At 44.8% G+C, this 24,857-nt stretch overlaps 2 protein-coding genes and 1 long non-coding RNA gene across 3 annotated transcripts; 1 reads left to right on the top strand and 2 right to left on the bottom strand.

Annotated features, from left to right (window-relative positions):
• Nucleotides 1-2,245: 2,245 nt before the first annotated feature.
• On the bottom strand, nt 2,246-5,104 carry LOC124700514 (DNA repair protein XRCC4-like). Its single transcript, XM_047232632.1, has 4 exons — nt 4,796-5,104; nt 3,582-3,710; nt 3,127-3,249; nt 2,246-2,816 (listed from the first exon to the last, which is right to left on the bottom strand). The coding sequence occupies exons 1-4, from the start codon at nt 5,102-5,104 to the stop codon at nt 2,505-2,507; spliced, it is 873 nt and encodes a 290-aa protein (XP_047088588.1). The 3' UTR covers nt 2,246-2,504.
• A 4,367-nt stretch (nt 5,105-9,471) lies between these two features.
• On the top strand, nt 9,472-10,090 carry LOC124700513. The gene is made up of 2 exons (XR_007001751.1): nt 9,472-9,835; nt 9,917-10,090. It is a non-coding gene; the product is annotated as an uncharacterized LOC124700513 (long non-coding RNA).
• A 4,347-nt stretch (nt 10,091-14,437) lies between these two features.
• Nucleotides 14,438-20,504, bottom strand: LOC124704261 (CWF19-like protein 2). The gene is made up of 9 exons (XM_047236503.1): nt 20,457-20,504; nt 20,078-20,363; nt 17,879-18,096; nt 17,600-17,800; nt 16,861-17,421; nt 16,627-16,706; nt 15,527-15,881; nt 15,097-15,309; nt 14,438-15,000 (listed from the first exon to the last, which is right to left on the bottom strand). Exons 1-9 carry the CDS (start codon nt 20,502-20,504, stop codon nt 14,674-14,676), a joined length of 2,289 nt encoding a protein of 762 aa, XP_047092459.1. The 3' UTR covers nt 14,438-14,673.
• Nucleotides 20,505-24,857: the final 4,353 nt, after the last annotated feature.

The following is a 24,857-nucleotide window of genomic DNA, read 5'->3' as shown; positions in this document are numbered from 1 at the left end:
TCTCCTCTTTAGTTCTGACGGTTTTCTCCTTTGTCCCGTCTGCTTCTGTCCCATGTGTTTTTCGGATTTCAACCGTCTTGGATGGTGCGATTGATTCGGTTGCGGGCAGATTCAGGAAGGGCAGCGATATTTGCATTGACGAGGTTATAGGTTAGCGTGATCAGTATGGGCATTATTGGTTGCCTGCCTATCCGAACGAAGCTTTGCCCGTTCTTTTAGTGCCTGCCGAGTCCCGAGTGACCTAGTTATTTTGATGTGCTCGTGCTTGGGGCACGTGGAGTTCATTTGGTGGGGTTCCCAGTAACGACTAGGGTTAACCGATGCAAACACCGGCAAAGTAAATAGAGAACGGTGTTGTTTTATCATAAAAAAATTATGCGCTCCATTTTTCAGAGTGATTACTCAAAAGGCCATTCATACATTCAAGATCTGATTCCGGGGTGACATAGTGGGGTAAACTATGGAATCACACAACTTCGTGCATGGCAATGACTAAAACATACTAACCTAATGGTTAATACTCCCTTCATCCGATAATATAAGATATTATTATAACCGATACATGAGTTAGAAGGTTCTAATAAGTAATAACATATCATATTACAGGACGATGGGAGTATCCAGATGAGTGAACATTTCAGGAGGAGAACCGGAAAGTGAAGTCGAAGTTCTGAGAGTTTCGGGTAGTTGAAGAAGACAAATCGGCGATTCCAGCTCCAGCGAAATAAGCTCAAGTTGTGAACTCCGGGTGGAATTCCTTCTGGCTCCGGGCTGTTGAGTTCTACTTTCATCCATTTCAGATTTCATTCACCTCTGCCAATTTCCCAAAGGCATAATCAGACACACATACCATAATGGATAGTTATTTCTGTTTTGCTAACAGAATGCTAAATCAAAACAAATAAATAAAATCAGCAGAGTTCCACACACACACAAAAAAATAGAGACATGGTCTTTTCTCTCCAAGGTACAGAGATCGATGGCTTTCAGTGCAAAAAAAAAAAAAACAGAACAGTCTCTTCACCAAAATTGAACAATAAATAACAGGTTCAAAGCTCTACAGGTACGTCCTAGTGACCTTTGAAGCTGCGCTTGGACTATCCCAAAAAAATTATGCATATCAGAGGCCCAGGAAATGCATGGTGTCTACCTGGCATGCAAATTCCAGTCAGTTAGCGAAATCATCCAAAAGAAAATCCAAGAGAGACCATCTCAAACAGGGTGTAAACGGGTCGCCCGGCCACTGAAAAGAATCCTGGAAATGGTGTTCTTGATCGAAATATCCACGAAAAGATGATGAAGAGCCTCAAAGATGAACCACAGAAACATAAGAAGCAACCACATGATTGATGAGGAAAAAGAAAGAAGCTCTCACTAAATTAAGAAAGAGAAGCGGGTTGTGAAGCCCCTACTTTGAAGGGGTTATTCTGCCCTTTTTTTTTTAACTCATACACAAAGTCAATAGTGAAACGGGGTCCTCATTGGCAGAATTTACTGAAGCCGGAGGATAAAATGAAGTTGGAGAAGATCATATAAGGCGTGATGGTCCAAGCTCTCCGGTGGAGAGAGCTGTTATACCCCTAAGACCCATAAACACACATGAGAGAGACCAAAACAGCAGAGTACTCTACTGAAGCCAGCCGACAGGGGACTGACGTGCGGAGAAGGAAATCCTGCTCGTCACCCCAACCGAAAACAAATCCCGCATGCTATGCTGAGTGCACAGAAACACCTGAAGAGCACAAGCAAGAAACGCGATGAAGAACACACAGAAAAAAACACCTGCAGAAACTGTATCCCAACAGCCAAGGCAGTCCCAGGGTCATTGCTTCTTGATCCATTCCTTCGTCTCTTTCCCTCGCTTGCTCGGCCATGCTTCTTTCCCCAATGGCGGGACGGGAAGAGGTGGTCAGCAGTAGGGAGTGTCTTCCCGCGTGAATTTCACAATTTTATTTGGCCCACCGTCTGAACTCTGCAACTTTGACTCTAGACTAGAAAAACACATGAGCGAAGACTGTTCTACGCCTTTTTGTTTCAATTTTCTTTCCAAGCACGAAAAGGACAGGTCGAATGCATCACTAGCACTATTATTATTATTATATGCATGAATCCTGCGTTGCGGCCTGCTCGTTGTGCAATGAGAAACACATGCTTACATTGACCTGCGATAGTCTCAAAGCAAACGGAAACAACTCAAACAAGAGAACGATTGCAGGAACAAAAATGGCACGGGACAAAACACATGTGGAGAAATGCAGCCACACTCCATTAAAAACTATACTTACTAGTACCACTAGAACTAAAGGAATGCCGCCTTAATCGGTTCGTCACACAACTTCCCTTTGGTGCCTTCTTCTAGCAAAACGCAAAACACGTGAAGAATATTTCGACAAGGTGCTACGTGGCTACGAACATGACAGATACATCACGAACGACTCATATAACGTTTCCAAATAGGTCCTGCCATCGTCAATCTGGCAAGTCAGCTTGCTTTTTGTTCAGAGTCATTTCCTCGTCCTCTTGCGACCCCTCCTGCCTCTCGAGGTGGAGGTGGTGGCAGATTTCTCCGGGGAGCTGTGGCGATTGCCGCTGCCCGTCTCCGAGGGCTCACCCTTGACGCTCAGGTCCTTGTCGCTATCTCCCTCGAACGGCTCCGTCCTGTCAGTTGAGTTACCCTCGTCCTCCTCCCCCGGCCCTTTGTCTGAAGATTCGTTATCCTCGTCCTCCTTCGGCGCCTTGTCTGCTGCTTCATGTGCAGCAATTTTGTCCTTGAGCAGTCTGAGCTTGACCTTCTTCGAGTTCAGCACAGCCACAAACTACAGCAATGGCACAATGGTGAGAACCAAGCAACGCATAAAGACATAAAAACACAAGCCTTCTGAGGTCCAGTTAATAAAGAACTGAATGAAAACAGTGCTGGCTCTTAAAAGTCAATACGAAAGATAACTGATTTAAATTATTAGGGGAAATGTGATGGACCAGTGTGTTCTGTGATAGTAGTAGACTAGTAGTCTTCCTGCACATGGAACAGGGCTATTTAAAATGACGAAGTAACACAAATTCGAAATGGAACTCCACTGCGGATCATCATTAGCAAATAGGATAAGTTGATACTAGGAACTGCACCTTTGTAAAGGAAGCTTGCTCAAAATCGGCTTTCTCGTTGTTAAATCTTTCACTTTGTTGCAAGCACTTCTCAGCTTCTTGTTTCAGCTTGTCAAATGATTGTGTCTTCCTGACAACCTCTTCCTGCATAAACAAAGCCAACATTTTAAACACACCATGTACAAGGTGTAGAAAAGTTCAGCCATATCCTGACAAATTGTTCGTCCTACAGTCCTGATAATATGGTTATAAATCGTCGTTTGATTTCATAGAATTATGGATGCAAGTTTGGGCGAGTTGGCCCGGTCCAACTACTTATTTCGCTATTTGCGCAAAGTGAACAAACTGCAAGTGAAATATCATCATTAAACATAATAGGTTGTAGGCCTGTCCACTTGCAACCCCACATGAATTGGCAAGTAATCAAAAAATATCACAGCACTATTGAAAGAAAGGAGTAGAGCCAAGGGACATACACTCAAGCGTATATTTGCATCCATTAGAAAATCCAAAACCTCAGCTATAGTCTGCTGTGTGTGGGGTGACTGCTGCAGTTTCCAACGCCATTCCAATTTGGTACCTTGTTTTTCAAATGTCCATGACAACTACATGGTACAAAAAAGCAATATATCAGATAGTAAAACAGACCAATTAGATAAGGACATGTTCATGTTCCTCCATAAGGTGAAAGTCAAGGTATAAAGCATGAATGACTTCACTTCAACATAAACTTATGACCACATAGACCTCTATCCAATTAAGACAATAGTTTTCAACGTTATCCATACTTCAGAATGACAACTATCAAGTAGTCAGTACAAGTTCAACTTGTCATATCATGTGAGTAAATTGGAAATAATAGTACCTCAAAGGCTCTCAAACAGGCTGCTAAGGCATCAATATAGTGAGAAATGGAGAATGTGAATCACTATTAAAGGAAGTGATGACCAGACAGTACCATGCATTTTTTAGATTATTTTTGTTTATTCATGAACAAGACCTGATTTATATCACCTCAAAAAAGGTCCTGGTTTATATCGTAAGTTTGGAAAAACTGATGTATCATTGAAGTGCTTAAATAATAAGCACAATATATGATGTTAAACACATGTGTTGGCAAATGATCTACAGCTAATACCAAATCGTCACTGTTCTCAAATTTTAACTCCTCTATGTCAGCAACTGTCTTTCGATTAAACCGAGCAAGAGTTAGACTAGGAAGACCCAAGTTCAACCACTTGAATGGAAGTCAGGTGCGTGCGGGACAGAGGGAGAGATAAGTCTTGTCTTAATGGGCTGTACATTGGCAACAGCAACGGCACAAATTGCTCCCCAAATTGGGTGCAAGAGGAGCACGTCACCATCACTACTATGAAACCCATGACATTAGAACATTAATTAATGTTTTGGCCTAACAAAACACCGATTAATATTCACTATAGATACACTATTCTTGGATGAACGATACTGCTACATGGGAAATCCGTGACGAAATTACGGAAATAAGTGGTGAAGAAATATGATACAGTACTTGACACATCAAACAACAATCTCTGAACCCAATGAAGCCAGCTAGACGGATTTCAACTTGCCCTTGAATTAGGATTCATTTCAGATCAACCCGCGACATTATAATTTTCATCCACATACAAACAGAGACAGAGGTGAAGGGACACAAAGCCGAACGTACCCTGCGATTGCCGTTGCCGGCCTCGTGGAAGGAGTAGGTGGAGGCGGGCTGGTGGAAGGCGAGGTAGCGCTCGGCGAGCGCGAGGTACTCGGCGACGGGCTGGTCCCACTGCTCGGCCCGGAGGCGCACCTCGGCGTCGGAGGCGTCGGCGACCCAGGCGCCGGCGCCGTCGGTGACGGCGAGCGAGAAGCGGGTGGGGAGCCACGTGGCCTTCACGAATATGCCGCCGCCGCCCGGCGCCTTGGGGTCCTCGACCGCCACCGAGAGCTTCGCGCAGCTGTGCCTCGGCGCCGCCGCGGGGGTTGCCATGGCCGCCGAGCACAAAGAAGTTGTCTTTCCCGGAGTCAACACGCGAGACGAGGCGGCGGGGGCTGCTTTACACCGACCTGGTCGGTGCCGAGCATGGAGCCGCACACCCCGGCCGTTGTTGGGCCCGGCCCACTATCCCCGACCGGCTGTTTTATTTCGCTGTTGGCTGCGGTGGCTAGCTGGGCCGCGGCCCACTAGAAGGTAACTCTCATTTCGTTTCTTTTTTTTCTGCTGTTTCTTTTTTATTTTTCATAATCCGGGTTTTTCCAGAAAAATTTCTATTTTTCACGAATATGAAATTAAAAAAAACGAATATTTTTAAAATATAATTTTAAAAAAATAGAACAGTTCTCAAATTTGAAAGATTTTTAATTTTGAACGATTTTTAAGTTTGAACGATTTTTAAATTTGAACAATTTTTTATTTTGAACTATTTTTATGTTTGAACGATTTTTTGAATATGAACAAATTTAAAATGTGAACGATTTTCCTATTTGAACATTTTTCGAATTTGAACGTTTTCCAGATTTGAACATTTTTTAAATTTGAACAAATTTTAAATTTGAACTTTTAAATTTTTTTAAAAAATAAAATGAACAGAAAAGAAACAAAAACAAAACAGAAAAAAAGAAACAGAAAAACAAGAAAAGAAAAAGAAAAGAAAAGAAACAGAAAACAGAAAACAGAAAACAGAAATAAACGTGAAATGGGCCGACCAGGCCGGCCCATATCCCGCGCGCGGGGGTGTGCGGCGCGGGGTAACCACCGACCTGGTCGGTGTATAGGAATTGCCCGAGGCGGCGACGTGCAGCGGCGGTGGAAGAAGTGGCCGTGGGCTGGGCTGGGCTGGGTCTCCTTTTGGTAAATCATTGGATGCTGGGCTCGTTCTGGGCCACAGGGCTCGGCCCTTTGCTGGAACTTGGAAACAGCCCAGTGGATTTTCGGGGTGAAATGGCCAAGCGGGTTGATTGGGAAAAAACCTTGCACGGCCAAGCCTGCTTATGTCCACGGGAATCTACCATGCCATGGCCACATCCTCTTGTTGAAATGGGCACGAGACAAGATCAATAAGATAGCACGAAACTTCGTCTGGACGAGGGATGAGGGGGAGCATGCCGCACAAAGGAAGGTGTTGGTGAATTGGAAGACTGTTTGCAGGCCCAATGATCTTGGATGTCTTGGGATGCCCGATCTTAAGAGATCCGGCCACACCGCGCACTTGGCCTCTAGTGGCCTTGGATTCGATGGACTGACCTGCAACTTGCATGGCCCTTAGGATCTTGGGGGTCTTGGGATGCCCGATCTTAAGAGATCCGGCCATGACGCGCGCTTGGCCTCTAGTGGCCTTGACTTCGATGGACTGATCTGCAACTTACTTGGCCCTTCTTGTACTTTGTGTCTAAGTGCGTCGGAAACCGCAGATCACCTCTGTTGTTATAAGGCAGTTGGCGTAATCCTAGAACAATGACCCCACACCGGGACCTCCAGCTAGAATTTCCCCTCCGCCTCCAATAGTGGGACTCCTTGATTCCCAAAAAGCCTCAGAATGATCAAATGCGCATCAATGACGGTTGTTTCCTTTATGTTCTTTGGAACGCGTGGAAGGAACGTAATTGCATGATCTTCACGGGACAATGACTCACTTACCTTGAGGTGGCAGAAATTGCAAAAGAAGACATCCTACACCACGAGCATGCTTTCGCTGACGCCGGGCCGGCTGCTTTTATCTTTACGGTGGTTTCTGGCATATTCCACCTTATTATAAATATACCCTTTATATATAGATTGGCCGGTTTTTTCCCTTGTTACTTAATAAAAAGGCAGTGCTTCTTGCTCAAAATCCACACGGCAATCGTTGTGAACCAGGCTAACCAGAGCAAAGTAACAACGTGTCGCTTAGAACCTAGGCGTCACATCTAATCGTTTTCCTGCCTAGAGAGGTTCAGGGCTTGGTCTATGTAGGGATGTGGAGCAGAACAGAGATGAAGTTGTTACATGGTTATCATTCTCTGAGATCTATTATTCCAAATTTCCTCTATTTAACATGCCAGTACTCTTGCTTGCTTGCTCTGCCGAGCCGACTGCTTACCACTAAGTTTTTTTTGTAACATTCATTGCGGTGAACATACTGTATCGCCGGCCTCTCATGATTGGGAAACATGTCAATATATTTTTTTTAGTACTTTTCTTTGTTACCCCTTAATGCCCGTCCTTATTCATTTCTTTGTCAGATCGTTTGGCTGAAAGAATTTGGAACTTTCGAAGCCAAGTCATGTGCCATTAATCATAGTACTGGTTCAATAATTACGGAGCTTACTGAGATGATCGTGTGCCATCACCACCCTTTTCAAATATTGGCCGTTGGAAAATCTGAATATAAAACATGCCGTTTTTTTTTTCTGGGGGACATTCCAGTGTTCATGAAGTGTTGGGTTTCTGCACGCTTGCTGTATCACTGTATGGGACACACTCCGTGGTAGAGTCATAACTAAATCCAAAAAAGTGGGAAATATGCTCGCTCTGCATTACTAAACTCTCCGCTTGACCGTGCCGTCCTCTCATTTTCTTGTATCATCACTAATTAAGTTAACACTTCGCCATTCTCTGTGAAAGTCCAAGGTTTGTCATATTATCTCATTCTAAAGTTGGAAAGCAAATGGTACAGAGCTGACGTAAGAATCCAACGAGAGCTACGTACGAACAAAAGAGATCCGATAGTTCTCTGTAGCTTGATCCTTAAGCTTGGAATCACAAACCATTATTCGGGTCGCCCCTGCCATTTGTTTCTTTCTTTCTTCCTCACCCTTTGAAGACAGGCAGGATTGATGCAAAGCCCCCTCACTTTGCAGGAGAACCGCTTCGCATTTCAACGTCAGGGATCCTTCCTTTTGCATGTCGCGAGCACAGGGAATATCAAGCAGCTGATTTTCTCTGCACAAGGATCAGATGTATCATCATCAGCAGCATCATAAGTCTAATTAACCACCACACGACTGGTCGCTCGCTTTGCCGCGTATACGGTGGATCGCCAATCTGAAAAGAAAATGACTCGAATAGCATCCGATCTGCGCTGACGATCTCTGTCGCGTTCAGCTCGTGGTACCTTTGGTTCCTCCACCTTTCCCGTGGCTAGGCTGAATATATAGAGCTGCACACGCGCGATAGCCCAGGAGAAAATGGGTAAACAACTTTCGTCTTGCCCGTTTACTTCGTTTCATGGTTGTCAAGGGGAATGACGCCGGGTCTGAAAGAAAGGCGCTCTCACATGCACGGTGTGTGTGGTTTCGGACCAGGCTTCATTCCCTATGACTCCATCATGGAGTCGGCTGGCGACGATCGGTGTTCATGTCAGCTCCGTGCCTCTGTGCGATCTCCAAGGATTTGCTCTAGTTGGAGCCTGTCAAAATGATTGACAGGCTCCAACTAGAGCAAATCTTGGGTGGCCGATGTCCTCGATCTGCAGGCATGGGTTCTCAATCGACTTGCTGTGAACATTCTTGCGTGGCCCACGACCACGGCTGTGCAAGCCGCAATTCTGACTGAAGATCGATGGAACTTTTCTGATACTTGATCACTATCCATTCTTATTCGCTGTATATATCCTCCTCTGTCGACTTTGTTAATTTCAGGCTGATGGTTGGAACAACGGTGTAGTCAGTTACTTTCCAGCTCATGATACAAATGTGTCTAATCAAGATTCGGTGCACAGGTATACCGATCTCTCAACCTTTTTTTTTTTTGACGGTTAAAGGCAGGAGCTCTGCCAATTCATTATAGTAGGGGGAAATACTGAGTAGTACAAACTCACACAACAAGGCTACATCTTACAGGCTAACTCAAAGGAGTTTAAATCCTCCCATATCAATTGAACAACAACGCTAGAGATAATAGATGTATTCTCGAAAACACGCCTATTACGCTCCTTCCATATGCTCCACACGATATACACCGCAGCCGTTGCCTGAACCTTGGTCGTCTTGTCCCTGTTCAGCTTCCAGATCCTTCTCCACCAAGTTAAAGCTGAACCAAAAATCTCTCAACCTATAGCAAACAGCCTTCCAGGCTTCCAGCTTGATCAGGTAGCAGAAGCCGTGCCAGACAAAAGCACACAACACATCTGGCAACCAGCGACACGTAACCTTCAATTATTTTCAGAACGTTAGCTGGGGCCTGCAGAGTGCAATGTCAGACCAAAAACATTGCGAACATTAAACCTGGAGGTACAAAAGGCAACTAGATAGTGCAATCAACAGCTGAGCACCAGGTTAATTTGTAACATGTGTGGCATGGCCAAATTCCAGATGCTCCCTTGCTGTTCAACAAAAATCAAAATATCCCTTCATTTTTATTTGGTCAATGATGCCATTTGGGATTGCATTTGCTGTCAATTGCAGAAATAAAAGGCTTCATGGAGACATCAAACTAACAGACATATCTAGTAGTATAATTTTAACATTCACAGAACAGGAAACTAGTGACGTTTAAAATACAGATACATTATAACATCAGTACAATATTTCCTACACTATTTCATCTTCCACCTGCTCTTGAGACTGTATTTACACCTATTCGAGCTGCTTCGTCCAGTCGAAGGGCTCCCAATCCTTCATGAAGCTGGTGACAACTTGCTTCTGGTTATCCGTGGATTCGTGCCTTTGACGGTGGTGCATGTCCTCCCCTGGCAAGCGCAGCACCCCTCTCATGACATTCAGTCCAAAACCAGCACTGAAGGTACTCTCGTTGTCAATCTACGTGGAAGTAGGCAAAGTTCTCCGGGATCACTTAGCCAAGGTTACCGCTTGTTGGAATAAGCTTCTTCATCTCGTTCTGGGACCATTCCTCTTCAGCTTCGTCAATTGCCTGGACTAAATAGAACACATTTTATTAGAACTTCAAGCACAGGAGAACAAAAAAATCAGTTATGCAAATGGCAGTACTGCAGTAGATATCTGACTTTCTTGAATTACATGGGCGCTTTGTTTGAAACTTCAAAGGGGACAGGGATGCATTCAATCATGCAATGTCTCTGTTGTTTGACCAAGCTTATGACAGTCTCCATCAAAACCACATCCCTGTCTTCAGGAGGCACTTCTTGAAGTTGCGAATCTGCTCCCATACATTCTTATGAACTGTTCTTACTGACTCATGCTGCAATCATTAAAAAACATAGTATCACTAAGAGCTCGTAAGAAATATACGAGGGGTAATTCAGAACAGCTGCAATGAAAACAAAAGGAACCACAATAGCTTATGCCAAGGCACAAACAAACTAAAGCAGGTCGGTTCTTATGAAAGCCCAGAGCAAAACTGATTTTCACCCTTAAACTAAATACTTCCTATCAATGCTACAGCATATCATAGTTCCCCTGGTCTGCGATCTTCAGCTTGTACTCCCGCATCAAATATCTTATTCTCTCTCTCAGTGCAGCAGCCTCCTCAGGTTTATACCTAATTTTGTCAATCTAGCAACAGAAGGGATGATAAAAATAAGTGTGCTAGAAGCATATCCGGTCTTCCTACAGTATCCATCAATAAAAGGAAAACTAAAAGCATGTCGAAGACACTAATGGATGAAAGTTAACCTACTCAAATGGTGTCTCGTCTAACTTAACATTGACATCTCAAATGATCCGCAAGATATTATACAGCGTATAGATGCCACAATCTTGAGAACGGATGCCCTGCTGAAGAACCTGGCAGCAAGAAAGGTAAGAGTGCAAGATAAAATAGGAAGATCGAACTATGGAGAACAAAAAACCAGCAAGATAAAATGCACAGTGAAGAGCACTTGCCATTTTCCCCGCAAAAAAAAAGAGCACTAGCCATTCTATTAGAAGTAGAAAGCTGAACAAAGGTATTTAGAAGGTCGTGAATCGTAGGCATTACACTGAGCTGTTTTGTAGTGAAGGCATTCCCGATGGACATCTTTTATTGCAAGTATCTGTCGACAATATAAAAGGTGCTCAAAGTACTACTATCATTGCAGCCTAAACAAATAGTACATCAGCTAAAATGTTTGACAATTGAGACTTTTGAGACAACTTATGGGTAGTCGGGTACAATGGCATCAAAAAAATCCTGGCTATCATGGATTTCCACATATAAATCCAAATGGAATATGTTGGTGGGACCCATCTTTCCATTTATCGGATTCTATACGACGGCAAGGCTCCAGTGATCGCTGACCAATTGGAAGAACGAAGAGGAACATCACCAGGAATGTGTCCTCAACAGGCTAATTGGCTAAGAAATAATAATTTGGCAACAAAAATTAGTACCTCCCATGTACAATGATAAATGTGGATGTTAGGAAGAATTTACATGAACATTGAACAATCCAAGAGTATACAGGACATATAGTTCAATATTTTCAGATGCAGTGCTACTTCTTCCACTGAGTTTCGGGTCAGTCATATATGCTCAGCATGCGACAATACCGAATATATGTGTTTTTGACCCTGCTTAGTGCTGGATCCATGGTTTGCGTAATGATTCATTAGAGATTATTCTCTAGTTTATTTGGTGCCATATGGCAAAAGTATTATCCCATATATTCCATGACTTCATGTTTTCTGAAAAAAAAATGCAGTTGTATCATTGGTGATAAATGATGAGTTACAATAAGTTTTCATTGCATCTGTAGATATAGCACATGCCAAGTTCTTGCAGCATAATATCTAGCAGTTAGTGCAGTGCTTTCTTTAGATTAAAGCTCTAAGAGCCCGACTTTAAATTAACAAAGCTCCCAGTGCAATTCTTGCAGCATAATATCCATGTTACCACAATTTGGCACACATAAGTGCTTCATTTGCTTGATGGAAGGAACATATGGCGCACTATGGAAAAAACGGATGATATGTTGTTGCTGTTGAGATAAGTAACTTAGTAAGGTGCTTACTAGATACTGCACTGAGAGATGTACATGACCTAGCGGTGCCCCGCGCGCTCTCGACGGGCAATCTTCGATATGAGGCATAATCTTCCGTCTCGAAGTCATGCTCTTCTGTTTCTTCCAATCCCTGAGTTAATTCCACATCACTCTCTATGAGACACACCGTAGGACGGTGGTGCCGCGACGTACGACGGCGAGGCCGCTCCAGATGGCACCATGGGGAGAGCAACGTTAGGGGCGGCGAAACTTTGGAGATCGAGCTAGGCTGATAGATATGAAACATAGGTAGTTTAGGGTTGTCAGAAATAGAACTCGATACCCTACAGGGTTCGGCTGTCCTGTATTACAAACTACACCAGTTTAACACTTTCTTGGGGAATTGGCCTGAAACGTTGAGAAGCGGCCCGACTGTCCTCTGTCAGTATGACCAGTTTGGTGAATTCATGCTGGAGGCTAAGTAAGCACTGATAGTGGTCCCTACATGCTTAATTTGGTATTTATCCTCTTAACGACTAGGTTTGTGTTTTGTGCAACAGTTTACATCAAAATATGGTTTTTTGTGCAAAAAGAATCTCAGATTATGTGCAATTTCCTACCAGATATATAGAGCTGCACGCGCGATAGTCCGAGGAGAAAAATGGCTAAACAATTTTCGTCTTCCCGTTTTGCTTCATGGTTGTCTAGGGGAATGACGCCGGTTCTGAAAGAAAGACGCTCTTATGGGCGCGGCGTGTGTGGTTCCGGAGCAGGCTTCATTGCCCATGACTCCCATCATGGTGTCTTCTGGGGACGATCGCTCTTCAGGTCGGATCCGTTGGACCTTGGCTGTATCGTTCTGGAGATGGGGCGTATGATTGTGTACATAATCTGAACCTAGATCGACGTTCCTGCTTGCCATCGATCCAGGTTCAGGTCATATCACAATCGTATACTTCATCTTCAGAACCAGGTAGGCAGGCGTACGCACCCGTGTACCGTGGCTGTTCAACTGTGACTGAAGATCGATGGAGCTTTGCTCATACTTGATCACCATCCTTTTTTTTTTTAAACAAGGGGCAAAAGATTTGCCACCATTCATTAATTAAGAAGAAGAGTCTTAATAAGACAAAGTTCCGAACCCAAAAGCAAACTAAAGGATTACTCTCCCGTTATTACAAAACTCAAACACTTCGCACCGCGGCCACCCAAAGCTTAGCTTCGGTCTTGATGATGTCGAGGAGGATGGTAGGGGGAGCGGACTTGTGGTTGAACACCCTAGCGTTTCGCTCCTTCCAAATGGTCCAACTAACAAGCATGGTTAAGGGGGCCATTGCCTTTCGGTTAGCCGTTGCATCCTTCAACATCTTCGCCCACCAAACCTCAAGGGTGAGATCGTCCGTCCACTCATGGGTGCGAATGGAGGGGATGCCAATCCAACCCTTGACCATTCCCCAAAGGCGCTTGGAGTAGCGGCAATGGGAGAAGAGGTGAGCCGCCGTCTCTTGAGTTTGGTTGCATAGCGGGCAAAGACCGGAATTGGTCCTACCCCTCCTTACGAGGCGATCCGACGTCCAAATCCGATTTTGAAGAGCCAACCAAGCGGAGGTGGCGTTTTGGCTCATAGGAGCAAATGCTCCCATTATATAAAATAACTAAAAATTAATTTTAAAAATGTCAAAAAAAATTGACATAAATTTTTTGGTGTACATCGTGACATTCTATGTTCGTACGCAAGTTTTCATGGAAAAACAACATTTTATGTGTTGTGTACAAAAAAGACAAAAAAATATGCTGTACGTAGTCGTGTTACAATATCAAAATTTGTCTTTTTTACAGGAGCCACATAAAAAAGTTTATATTTTTGAAAATCTGTATACCGACATAAAATGTCTAGATGTACATGTAAAAATTTAGTTTAGAATTTTTTGACACTTCGAAATGTGGATTCACACAATGGGAGCAAATGCTCCTACGAGCCAAAGTGCATTTCCCCAACCAAGCAAAGAATTTAATCTTCGGGGGTGGGGGGGCAAACCTTCGAAACAAGCTTGTTAATTTCAGCTGCATATCGACTTTGTTAATTTCAGGCTGATGATTGGAACACTGGTGCAGTCAGTCACATTCCAGATCTGGTGCACAGGTTTACCGATCCCTCAACTTATGGCAAACAGACTTCCAGTTTGATCAGGTAGCAGCACCAACTTATGGCAAACAGACTTCCAGTTTGATAAGATAGCAGCACCAATGCGAGACCAAAGCACACACCTGTCTGAGAACCAGCGAAAGAATTCACATTATTTTCACAATGTAAGCTGGTGATCTCAGCTCTATGCACTAAATACGGTGCAAACATTAAATATGGAGGTAGAAACAAAGGCAACTAACATTTGCAATCAGCAGCTGAGCACCAAGTTTGTCCAACATGATGTAACTGTGACATGGCCAAATTCAAGATACTCCCCTGCTATGGAATATGAATTACTCCATACTTGGATCAATGGTGGCATCTGGGTATGCATGTACCGTCAATTTCAGAAATATTTGAACCAAAAGGCTTTATAAATTCACAGCCATATATGATGTGAAACTTTGACATTAACCGAAAAGGAAACTAACATATAACATACAGATACATGATAACAGCAGTACAATCTTCCCTACAAAAATCTTCCACCTGCTCTTGAGAGTGTATCTACCTCTACTCCAATTGTTTTGTCCAGTCAAAGGGCTCCCAGTCCTTCATGAAGCTGGCGACGGCTTGCTTCTGGTTATCCATGGTTTCATGCCTTCGACGACGGTGCATGTCCTCCCCTGGCAACCGGAGCACCCCTCTCATGACATTCAGTCCAAAACCAGCACTGAAATTGGTCTCGTCGTCTATCACATGGACAAATCCACGGTCCAGACCAAACTCTACGTGGAAGTAGGCAAAGTTCTCCGGGATGACTTGCCGCAGGTTGCCACTTGTTGGAATAAGCTTCTTCATCTCGTGCTGGGACCATTCTTCTTCAGCTTCATCGATTGCCTGGAGAAAACAGGATGCATTTTATCAGTACTTCAATTGCCTGGAGAAAACAAATTGTTCTCACTTATGCAGACAGTGTAGCGATGGACAGCTGACCTTCTTGAAGTACATGGGTGCTTTGTTTGAAACTTCAAACGGGACAGGGATGCATTCAATCATGCAATGCCTCCGTTGTTTGTCCAAGCTTATGACAGTCTCCATGAAAACCACATCCTTGTCTTGTTGCGCGAACATCTTCAGGAGGCACTTCTTGAAGTTGCGAATCTCCTCCCATACATTTTTATCAACAGTTCTTACTGCAGACTCGTGCTGCAATCATTAAAAAACATGGAATCACTAAGAGTTTGAAGAAATATATGATGGGCAATACAGAAGAGCTGCGATGAAAACACAAAGATCCACGATAGCTTATCCCAAAGCACAAGCAAATGGAAGCCAGATAGTTTTTATGAAAGCTCAGAGCAAAACTGGTCTTCGCACTTTAACTAAATACTTCAAATTCATGCTACAAGGTAAATTGTCTCACCTGCAATGGAAGAATAACGCAGTGCCCAAGAACAAGAGGCTCAAACTGTGGCAGCATCAAGTATGTGAAGTTTCCTATAGCAACAACTAGATGCTTTGGCCTGGATGGGTTCTCGAAGCAGTACAAGCAGCGCTCTTTCTGAGTTAAGATATGTCCACGGCTGCTTCTCTTCTCCTCATGTGCCTCTTTATTCTTCCTTTTCCCTTTCTTACTAGGAGCATCACCATAATCGTATTCATCCTCTATAGTTTTAATCATGTTATACTGTTTGTTGTGCATAATTTTATTAGCAAGATGCAGGTCACCATCCTCTTCTTTTTTCCTGCGATCGGCTGCACTAGGTTTTATGGTATGCCTGAAGTTGAAAAGGACAATATGCATTAAACTCTGGATGCTAATATATGTATAACAATGAAAAATGAATATTTCAGTAGAGCAATTCAGTTCAATACTGTATGGTGGCTTTGCCTTCAAACTATACAGGTATACCTCATAAATGATAAACGTACTAGCAACCAAAACACTGAGACAGCAGATCTCAAAGATTATTTTAGTGATGGATGATTACTATCTTGAATATTTCAGCATAGTCATACAGATTCTTTTCTAGACCATGGATACCATTTGGACTGGGGTGCTAACCATTATCAGCGTACACAATCACAGCATATGGCAAGGTAGTTCACATCTTTAGATGAGCAGGGTTTATCAGTAATGCACTAGTTCAGAATAACTACAAGGATATTTCACATAGTTCAAATACATGAGGCTGCATCACTCTGTGATAAAGCACCGGAGGGAAATGTTGAAACATCTAAAAGCAAAATAGGCAAACAGGGCATCACAAACCAACAGGCCTTAAACAGCATATATAACACTTCCATTCTGAGACTACTGAACAAAATATTAGTTAAACAAGATAATCTGATAATCATAAAACTGTTGACATCATGTCTAAAGGACGTTAGCATTTAGAACATCATAGAAACGAAATTTGTTTCAACTAGAAAAGCAAGGTAACTCAAAGCACAACTAAGGACAGATCCCAGATAGTCCTAGCACCAACTGCTAAGATAAATTTCAACATAAGATTAACTAACCTGTTTGAGCTCTTTTCCCTTTCATGTCTAGGCTCTTCAACAGAAGCACCCTGATTTTCCAGCACAGTCTCCATTTCCCTCTGAGACAAAAAAAAATTGTTATTAAATAAATTATGTGGATTCAAATGAATATTTGCGACTGTTATGTGTTAATTCAATTCTGCAAAGTAGTGATTCACTAATGAACCAGGGATTGTGCCAGTATCTCACAATGACAATATATGGGACACTTACCGAAAGTTGGTCAGCTTCTTCGTTCTTGCCTTTCATCCGGAGTTGCAGAATCTTTGCAGCTAACTGGTTGGCATTTAGATTTTGAGTGCTCACTGAAGATGGTTTCTTTGAACTCTCCTTGTGGGACTTCGGCCCACTATCCCTTTGTTCATCAACCTCAACAGACGAAACATTTGTATTCTTACTACCAGCGCTATTAATCCTTTCCATGAAGCTTCCGTCATTGGAAAATTTGTTGATGCTTGCTAGTGCTGAGGAGATAAGCGTCCGATCCTCGGAAGACATATTCTGTCTATTCCTCTTCCAAGGAGTAGAATCAGCTTTGGGTTTTCTCATGGCATGTTCCCGAGAGGAGACACCTCGCAAATATTCACGGCTACCACCACTGTCTTCACCTCGCTTGTCCTCCTTTCTATTTTCTTTGGAGGATTTCTCAGGGTTGTCTGCTTGTCCAGCCTTTCTACCTCTAATGGCCTGCAAATGAGCATATGAAGGGGCAACTCTGGACGTTGATACTGATGCTGCTAAGTGACCCAGTGAGCCCCATCTCTCTTCAACAACCTACAGTAATTAGATAGTCCTACAAGTTAGATAAAAACTAACAAAAGTTGCAAGCAAATAAGCATATATGGGGATGTACATCTCTCTTCAACAGCCTACAGTAATTAGATAGTCCTACAAGTTAGACAAAAACTAAGAAAAGATGCAAGGACATAAGCATATATGGGGATGTACGCACCTCCTCAATATTTCTACCTTCACGAGCAGCTTGCTCTTTTGCACGCTTCAGAGCTTTGAGTCTCCAGCTAGCCCCTCCGTCGCCCACAACGGAGGACGCAAGTAACTGACTGGCCTCCCTTGAAGGAGTGGATTCGTCGGGATATCCAGCACCATTGTCCCTCAAATACGGATTCATCTCTTTCGGGTTCGGTTTCTTCACCTGCAGTAATTGTAAAACAATTATGTAATCAAAACAGGACACATAAACATCCTAAGTTTTAGAAGAAACTGTCATTACCTCATCATCTGCGGGCTCAAACTTCTCCTCCTCGTTATCAGCCCTCGGAGCACGGCTGCTCTCAGGCTGACTGCTGCTCGCCGGCTTGAGCATCCAATCGAGGCCCATCTCCCTGCGAACAACCTCGCTCGCCCTTAACCCCTCGCCTCCCATTCCCTCCCCCTGATCTTCATCCTCGTCATCACTTGCAGCACCTCTTCTCTTCCCTCTGCCACGACCTGTAACAGTCATACCGCTTAAGTAAGCACAACAATTCTAGAGACAATAGCCAAAATACCACACTTCAAAACCACAAGTGCCATAATACCACACTTCAAAACCAAAATGCCAAAATACCACATGTTCAGTTTTTCATTGCCAAAATACCACTTCTGTCAATTGTCAACCCAGTCAACAAACGGCAAACCTGCAGTATGCCGAATATGCCCTTGACTCATCTAACGAAAAGAAGAAAAAAGAAAGAGAACCGTGAGCTCGTTCCCAACCCCTGCTGCTCGTTCCCAACCCCTGCAGTGGCGATGGCCGCCGCCGCTGCTCCCTGAAGACCACCGCCGCTGCTCCCTGAAGGCCGCCGCCGCTGCTCCCTGAAGGCCGTTCGCCCCAACCGGTGCCGCTCCGCCACCTCATCAAGATCTCCCCAATGGCCGCCACCTCGCCCAGCTCCCACGCGGCCACGACCGGATCCGGCCACGACCCGAACCGGCCACGCCCCGACCCGGCTGCCTCCCCCTGCTCTCACGCCGCCACGCCCCAGCCTGTCCCCAATATTGAGTCCATTCACATGTCAAGTGCAGCAGATTCCTCACAGCAGTAATGATTTTTCCTCTCTTTCTAGCATAATCTTTGATTGTTGTGTGCAATATTTGGATGTTAGAATGTATTGTGTTATGTTTCTGGACAAGCTTAGGGACATGATAAACTGCCTGGTGTGATAAAGGAGTTGAATCAAAAAAGCAAGGGGCTGCATTATTTGGAAGCAAGGGCATCACCCACCTTAGCTGAGATATCAGGTAATGGATGGAGGCACACGGTTGACTTGGAGAAAAAGGAGTGCTCTTGTAGAAGATGGCAGATTTGTGGTAAACCATGTACCCATGCTCTCCGATTCATATTCTCCAAAAAGCAAAGTTGGAGGAATATGTTGATGAGAGCTTCTCGGTGGCAAGATTTAAAGCAGCATATGAGGGAATTCTCATGCCAATTAGAGGAAGGTCCCAATGGCCTAAGGTAAATCCCGGGTTTGATATGATTCCTCCCAAACTCACGAGGAGTGCTGGGCGCCCAAGAACTAGGAGGATAAAGAATTATAGTGAGGGTGGAACTGGTAGGAAACATAAATGTAAAAGATGTGGACAGCTAGGCCATCTTAAAAAGACATGCAAAGAGCCCGAGATTGATAGTGATGCTGATCGAGATGCAACTCCTTCTCCACGGTAATTATGTGATGGATCTCATTTTCTTTCACTTGCTAACTTTCTCTTGCATGCTAATTATGTGTGTTGCCTTGTAGAAAAAAACAAAAGGCCGAAGCAAGCATGGTGGCCACTTCTCCTAGACACCAACTAAGCAATGCACTCAGCCGGTTACTCCTACTACAAGTCCGATGACAAGAAGCATGGCTGCAGCTGTTGCACATGCTTCTACACCTCCCAGTGCGTCCACAAGGAGCAAATCGGTTGCTACTAGCCCTCTTAAAAAAAATTAGTGCATTTGGGTGTGAGAACCATGCTGTTTTGCTATGTATTCGAAGTGTTGTACTCTGAACTACTTTGGTGCTCTAAAACCATTATGTATTGCTGCTGAATATCTATCTTATATTGTGTATATATTTGTGTTGAAAGACTGCTGAAATATAGTCAAAATGCTGCTGAGATATAGCCAAAATGCTGTTGAATTGCTGCTGTTTTGTTGCTGAATAGGTTGTGCTGGAATGAGGAGCGATGCTGCTGAAATGATGCTCAAATGGTGCTGAATAGATTGCATTGACATGTGAAAAGGTAAGGGCATCTGTGTCTTTATTTGAGAAAGTTAGTCACTAGTGGTATTTTGGCATCAAAAACTGAAAATGTGTGGTATTTTGGCACTTTGGTTTTGAAGTGTGGTATTTTGGAACTTTTGGTTTTGAAGTGTGGTATTTTGGCTATTGTCTCACAATTCTATGACTAAAGCAATGTCTGAACCAAATCCGCTGCGTTTTACCTCTTCCTCTATCAGACTCGCTGCTGGATTCGTCATCGTCGTCGAAGTCACGGCGGTGCTTCCTGCGGCGCTTGCTCCGGCCCAGCCCCTTCTCCTCCTCCTCGTCGACGGAGTCGGACCCGTCCCCCGAGTCGTCGTCGTCCGAGCTGCGCCTGCTCCTCCGCCGCCGGTGCCTCCGCCTCCGCTTCTCCTCCTCCCTGTCCCTCCCTTTCCTGCCGTGCTTCTTGCGCCTCTTCCCGGCGGAGCCGTCTGAGGAGCCCGAGTCGTCGCCGCCTCCTCCTTGTTTCTGGAGGAGGCAAGTAAGTAAATTGAAATCGCGTGAGGAGGAAATTGAGAGAGGCGAATCGAGGGGGAGGGGAGGGGATGGTAATGAACTCACCGGCGGCAGAATCTGGTCGCGGGGCACGAGTTTGACGCCCGAGAGCATGGCGGCGGCTTTGGTCCCCGCCGGCGGGGGTGGGCGGCGGCGGAGAGAGGGTGTCGGGGCCGGTGTTTTTTTTTTTTTTTTTTAGATCGGCCGGTGCGAGTTGCTGCTCTGTTGAAGAAAGGGGCCGGTGGGAGTTGAGAGGCCTGAGTTGGTGAACAATTCGGAGCCTGCACAACTGGTGGGCAATTCCGACAGGCCGACCGACCCCCCCAGCTCTTGTACACTTTCACGTAGTGGCCGTCCTATTTGCTTGCCTGGGCCTTAAGCATATAAACTTGAACAGCATATAGGCCGGCCAACATCCAAAAGTGTCTTTGGCAACTTGAGTTCCTCATTTCTAAAAACCATACTTTTTGAATTCTAAAAAATATTAAAATACCAACATACATATAAACATTCCGAAGATACGGTAGAAATTTCTGAGAAACCAAGAGCACTCGTGCTCATGTGAACCAAATTTGCTTCCAGCCAACATCGGCTTCAAAATACCAGTATGACTTATCAAGGATGAGTTTTTAAATAAAATCAATTACTCAATAGAGATGCAAGGGCATCTACAGCGGATAGTGCACCTAGCGGTGCAACCCATTCGATCCTCACTAGCCATTTTTGGGGTGGCCAAGGGAGGACGCGTTGCCCACTAGCGGGAGGGCTCGATGGCCAAGGGAAGGACTCGGAAATACGCGATGTCCGGCCCAACGCATCCACGCCTCGAATTTGCTGACCACATGGGTCGGTTCGCACGAGTCGGTCTGTTTGGATCGCGCCACTAGAGATGCACTACCGTCCAGTTTATCGTTGATCTCTATTGTTTATTTGTTTCAATTTATTAAGGAACGGATGGAGTATTATGTTTCATTGCTCAACAAACTCAAACCATTCGCTAGAAAGTCACGGTCTTCTAAACAATTCTAGTCCCTACAAGATCAATTATCAAATATCTCTTTCCCTTCAAGAGATTAAGGTGTCTCTCTTTTTTATACACTAAAATAGGAAACTCGGTAATGACGAACACCGACGGAAAAATATGTCCTACAAAACCTAGTTGTCGGAAATTGCTTACCAAGTCCTTACACCTTTCTAAAACATCAAAGGACTTCCTGGAGAGGTGTTGGGTGTTAGCGGGGTCACCACGATCGAGGAGGAACCACCACTATTTCGTGCCATTGGTTTTCTTCTTCGATGGTCGGATAAAAAAGTTAAGTTTGGAAACTACTCATACTAGTACATTAGACTTCCTCAAGACCTTGGTGGAGGTTTCCTCGCTTGTCTACCTCCAGCACATGACCTCTCCTCTCTTCCTCTCGCGCTCTCTCTCTCTCTCTCTCTCTCTCTCTCTCTCTCTCTCTCTCTCTCACACACACACACATTCTCTCTATACTCAACGATCCTCCACCCAAATCCTCCTTCGGTGATTCCAACCCTTGAGCACCGACTCCTTCTCTAGTGCCCCCTTTCCACCCTTGAGCGTCCCTTATTTTCTCCTATGCCCTAGATGTCTCCATGGAGCTTGAGGTCACGTCGCAAAGCTTAGGGATGTCATCAGGAATGGATGAAGTGGCGTACAATTCATCTTAGATGCGTTGCAGTTATCCAGATTTGTGGCCAGCAAACTATGACGATTTCATACCTGCGTTGTTGATGGTGAAAATCTAGATATGTGCATGTTGCATACGGTGTTTCAACATGCATTGCAAACATGCATATTATATGTTGCATACTGCACATATCTTATTGGAATGGTTATGACAATGTTTCAAACATGTTCTGGTTTTGTTGCGTAGACATATGTTTTGTAGTACATTGGTTTTCTATGCTTCATGTATTGGGACCGATTCCCCAATTTTTGCTGCAACCACATAAGATTTTGTTGCATAGCTTTTTTTACATGTGTGGGTTTGAAATGTTGCAGTTTTTACAACTTTTACATGTCATGTGAGAAAATGACACACATAAAAAAATGTTGTTTTTCTTTTGCAAGCGACACTTGTCTAAGATTTTTCACATAAGTGGATTCAACTACGGGGAGCAGACTGATTTACCTCATATCATCTTGGAGACGCTTGCCTTCTTAACATAGATGTTGAAAAAATTTGAGCGAGGATGGATACAATCAAAAAAATTGCAGAATGAAATTACCAATAATGTTAGACTTACGGGCAAACTGTTACATAAATTTCTTACGGGCACAACATGGACTCAATTAATTGGAAGAGATTCATGTGACAGTTCCGAAGTATTTCGTGCAACCATTGACACCTCAGCCCGGCCGTATGCAATTTCCATACAGTTTTGCGTAAGTGTAGCATGAAATCTATACCTAATAATAAAGGGAAAAGTGTTTCCTTGGTTTGGTCCGGCTGTTTTCGTCCGATCGTTAAATTGTAATTGTATGTTTTTTCGTCCATCACTCGATTCTTGGTTCTTGCCGTCTGTTCAGGCCCGATTCTGACATAGGAAATAGAATCCTTCACGAAATCCATACCTGCCCCGGTTGCTTCAATAAAAGGAGCACGGAACCTACTCACGCTCGCCGTTATCGTCCACGACCCCTCTGTTGGATTCCTGATTCCTCGCCACAAAACCGTCATTGGGGGCTTCGCCTGCTTGTTTGGGATGCACCAATAGTTCAGGGCCGGGGCACAGCAGGGAAGATCGCCGACCGACGAACGTTGACGCTGGCGATGCCTGCGGAGGCAAGAACCAGCAGCGCTTTAGCTCGCCGTGGAGATAGTTAGGGAATTAGCAGGGACCCGATGTCGCTTGCGGTCGCGCGCGGTGAAGGACCGCGGGCCGCCGGCCGCGCGGGGAGCTGTAACCTGTAACCCGGTTGCGCTCGATCTTGCGCTGGAGAACGCTGGCAGTGAAGCAGGGGAACAGAGGCGCTCGAACTTGTGGTTGACGGCGGCGAGCCCCGTCGAGCAGGGGAAAAAGTGGTGATCATAGGAATCTTGCGGCCACACGCAAGGGAGCATCCGCCTCGCTGGGAAGAAAGTGGAGCAAGAGTCAGGGCCGGGTGAGTGCAGGGTGGGTCGAGTCTGCTTCTTCGTGGTAGCAGCACCGCATGTCGATTGTAGCAGCGTCGCTGGAATATTGTAGCAGCGCTGCCGGGGCGTTGTAGCAGCGCTGCCAGTCGATCGTAGCAGCCGCACGGGGGGTTGCAGCAGCGCCGCCCGTCGATCGTAGCAGTGCTGCCGGGGGGTTGCAGCAGTGCCACCTGTCGATCGTCGGCCTACTGTAGGAGCGACCCATGTTGATTGTAGCAGCGTCTCGGGGAACACCGCCGGCAGCGTCACCACAAGGCCCAAGTAGCACCGCCAGATCTCAGCAGCAAACGACAGTCTTGCGTGGGAGTAATGTAAGTGCAAGGAGAGGGTAGGTACATCATGGATGAGGTGGAGGGACACCAGGAACGAAGAGGCCAGCAACGACCGGAGGAATTGCTGGGCATGGGAGGGTGACCTACAGGCGAGCTCAGCCGCCCACTCGACGGCAGGGATGCGCGTCAGGGGCGGCGAGTTGTCCGGCGGTAGGAGGCGGCAGTGAGAGAGGAACGACTGGGATGCGAGTGCAACTGCATGCTAGCTCCATGGTGCGGCCATGGCGCCACATCGATTGGGGCTTTGTTGGTCGGAATCGTCCAAGCGGCATGGGCATGGGCAGCCGGTGAACTGCTGCAGACGACCTTGCAGTTCGAAGGGATGTGCTGCAAAGGAGAAAGGGGAAAGAAGAACATGTGGAGGAGGAACACACTGGAAGGAGTAACGCTGGGTTTTGTGGGCCCAACCCATCACTGCCTCTAGGTAGAGGGACACGCGGCGTCCAACGAAAGCGGAGGATGGGAACGACGGATCCCCTGGCTCTTTGTAAGCGTTTTCCTTACATTATATAGTGAAGTTAGATAGTTTCCACATCATAAAAAATACTTCAGTTGTACTCCCTCTGTCTTATGAAACATATGGAAGGTTTGTCACAATTTAATTGTATATCTAAATTTTGACAAACCTTCAACATATTTCATGGGATGGAGGAGGTATCTTAAATTATCATGACCAGCTTACGATAGTTTAACGCATCGTCTCTTAATTTATTGTCCACCAAACTTTAAGGTAAGAGGAGAAGTTTACAATAATTAAGTCGACTGAATAATGGATGAGAAATTATTAATTTATAGTGCTGGCATGGCTGGAAAGCAAAGAGAAAAGCAAGTAAAATTTTAGTAAAATGATTTTGTAATTTGTGTAATTAATTATCTTCCATTGCAACGTATGGGGGCATGTTTTCTATTTTGAGAATAATAAAGTTTTCCACGAATAGGAGAAAATATGACCACATTGGTCGACAATGGCACAG

This window comes from Lolium rigidum, chromosome 3 (assembly GCF_022539505.1).
Source record: "Lolium rigidum isolate FL_2022 chromosome 3, APGP_CSIRO_Lrig_0.1, whole genome shotgun sequence".
Classification (NCBI taxonomy): Eukaryota; Viridiplantae; Streptophyta; class Magnoliopsida; order Poales; family Poaceae; genus Lolium; species Lolium rigidum.
The sequence above is the reverse complement of the archived record's forward strand: the minus strand, read 5'-3'. Positions and strand labels throughout refer to the sequence as shown.

What these genes read in the sequence shown, in the direction of transcription:
- LOC124704261 (XM_047236503.1), bottom strand. Translation starts at nt 20,504, where the DNA reads ATGCTCTCGGGCGTCAAACTCGTGCCCCGCGACCAGATTCTGCCGCCG. An exon ending in TTGAGCCCGCAGATGATGAG is followed by an intron (nt 17,801 to 17,878) that starts GTAATGACAGTT and finishes CAATTACTGCAG; the next exon opens with GTGAAGAAACCGAACCCGAA. An exon ending in AGGGAAAAGAGCTCAAACAG is followed by an intron (nt 15,882 to 16,626) that starts GTTAGTTAATCT and finishes TTTCAACTTCAG; the next exon opens with GCATACCATAAAACCTAGTG.
- LOC124700514 (XM_047232632.1), bottom strand. Translation starts at nt 5,104, where the DNA reads ATGGCAACCCCCGCGGCGGCGCCGAGGCACAGCTGCGCGAAGCTCTCG. An exon ending in CCGGCAACGGCAATCGCAGG is followed by an intron (nt 3,711 to 4,795) that starts GTACGTTCGGCT and finishes TGTACCATGTAG; the next exon opens with TTGTCATGGACATTTGAAAA. An exon ending in ATGCAAATATACGCTTGAGT is followed by an intron (nt 3,250 to 3,581) that starts GTATGTCCCTTG and finishes TTGTTTATGCAG; the next exon opens with GAAGAGGTTGTCAGGAAGAC.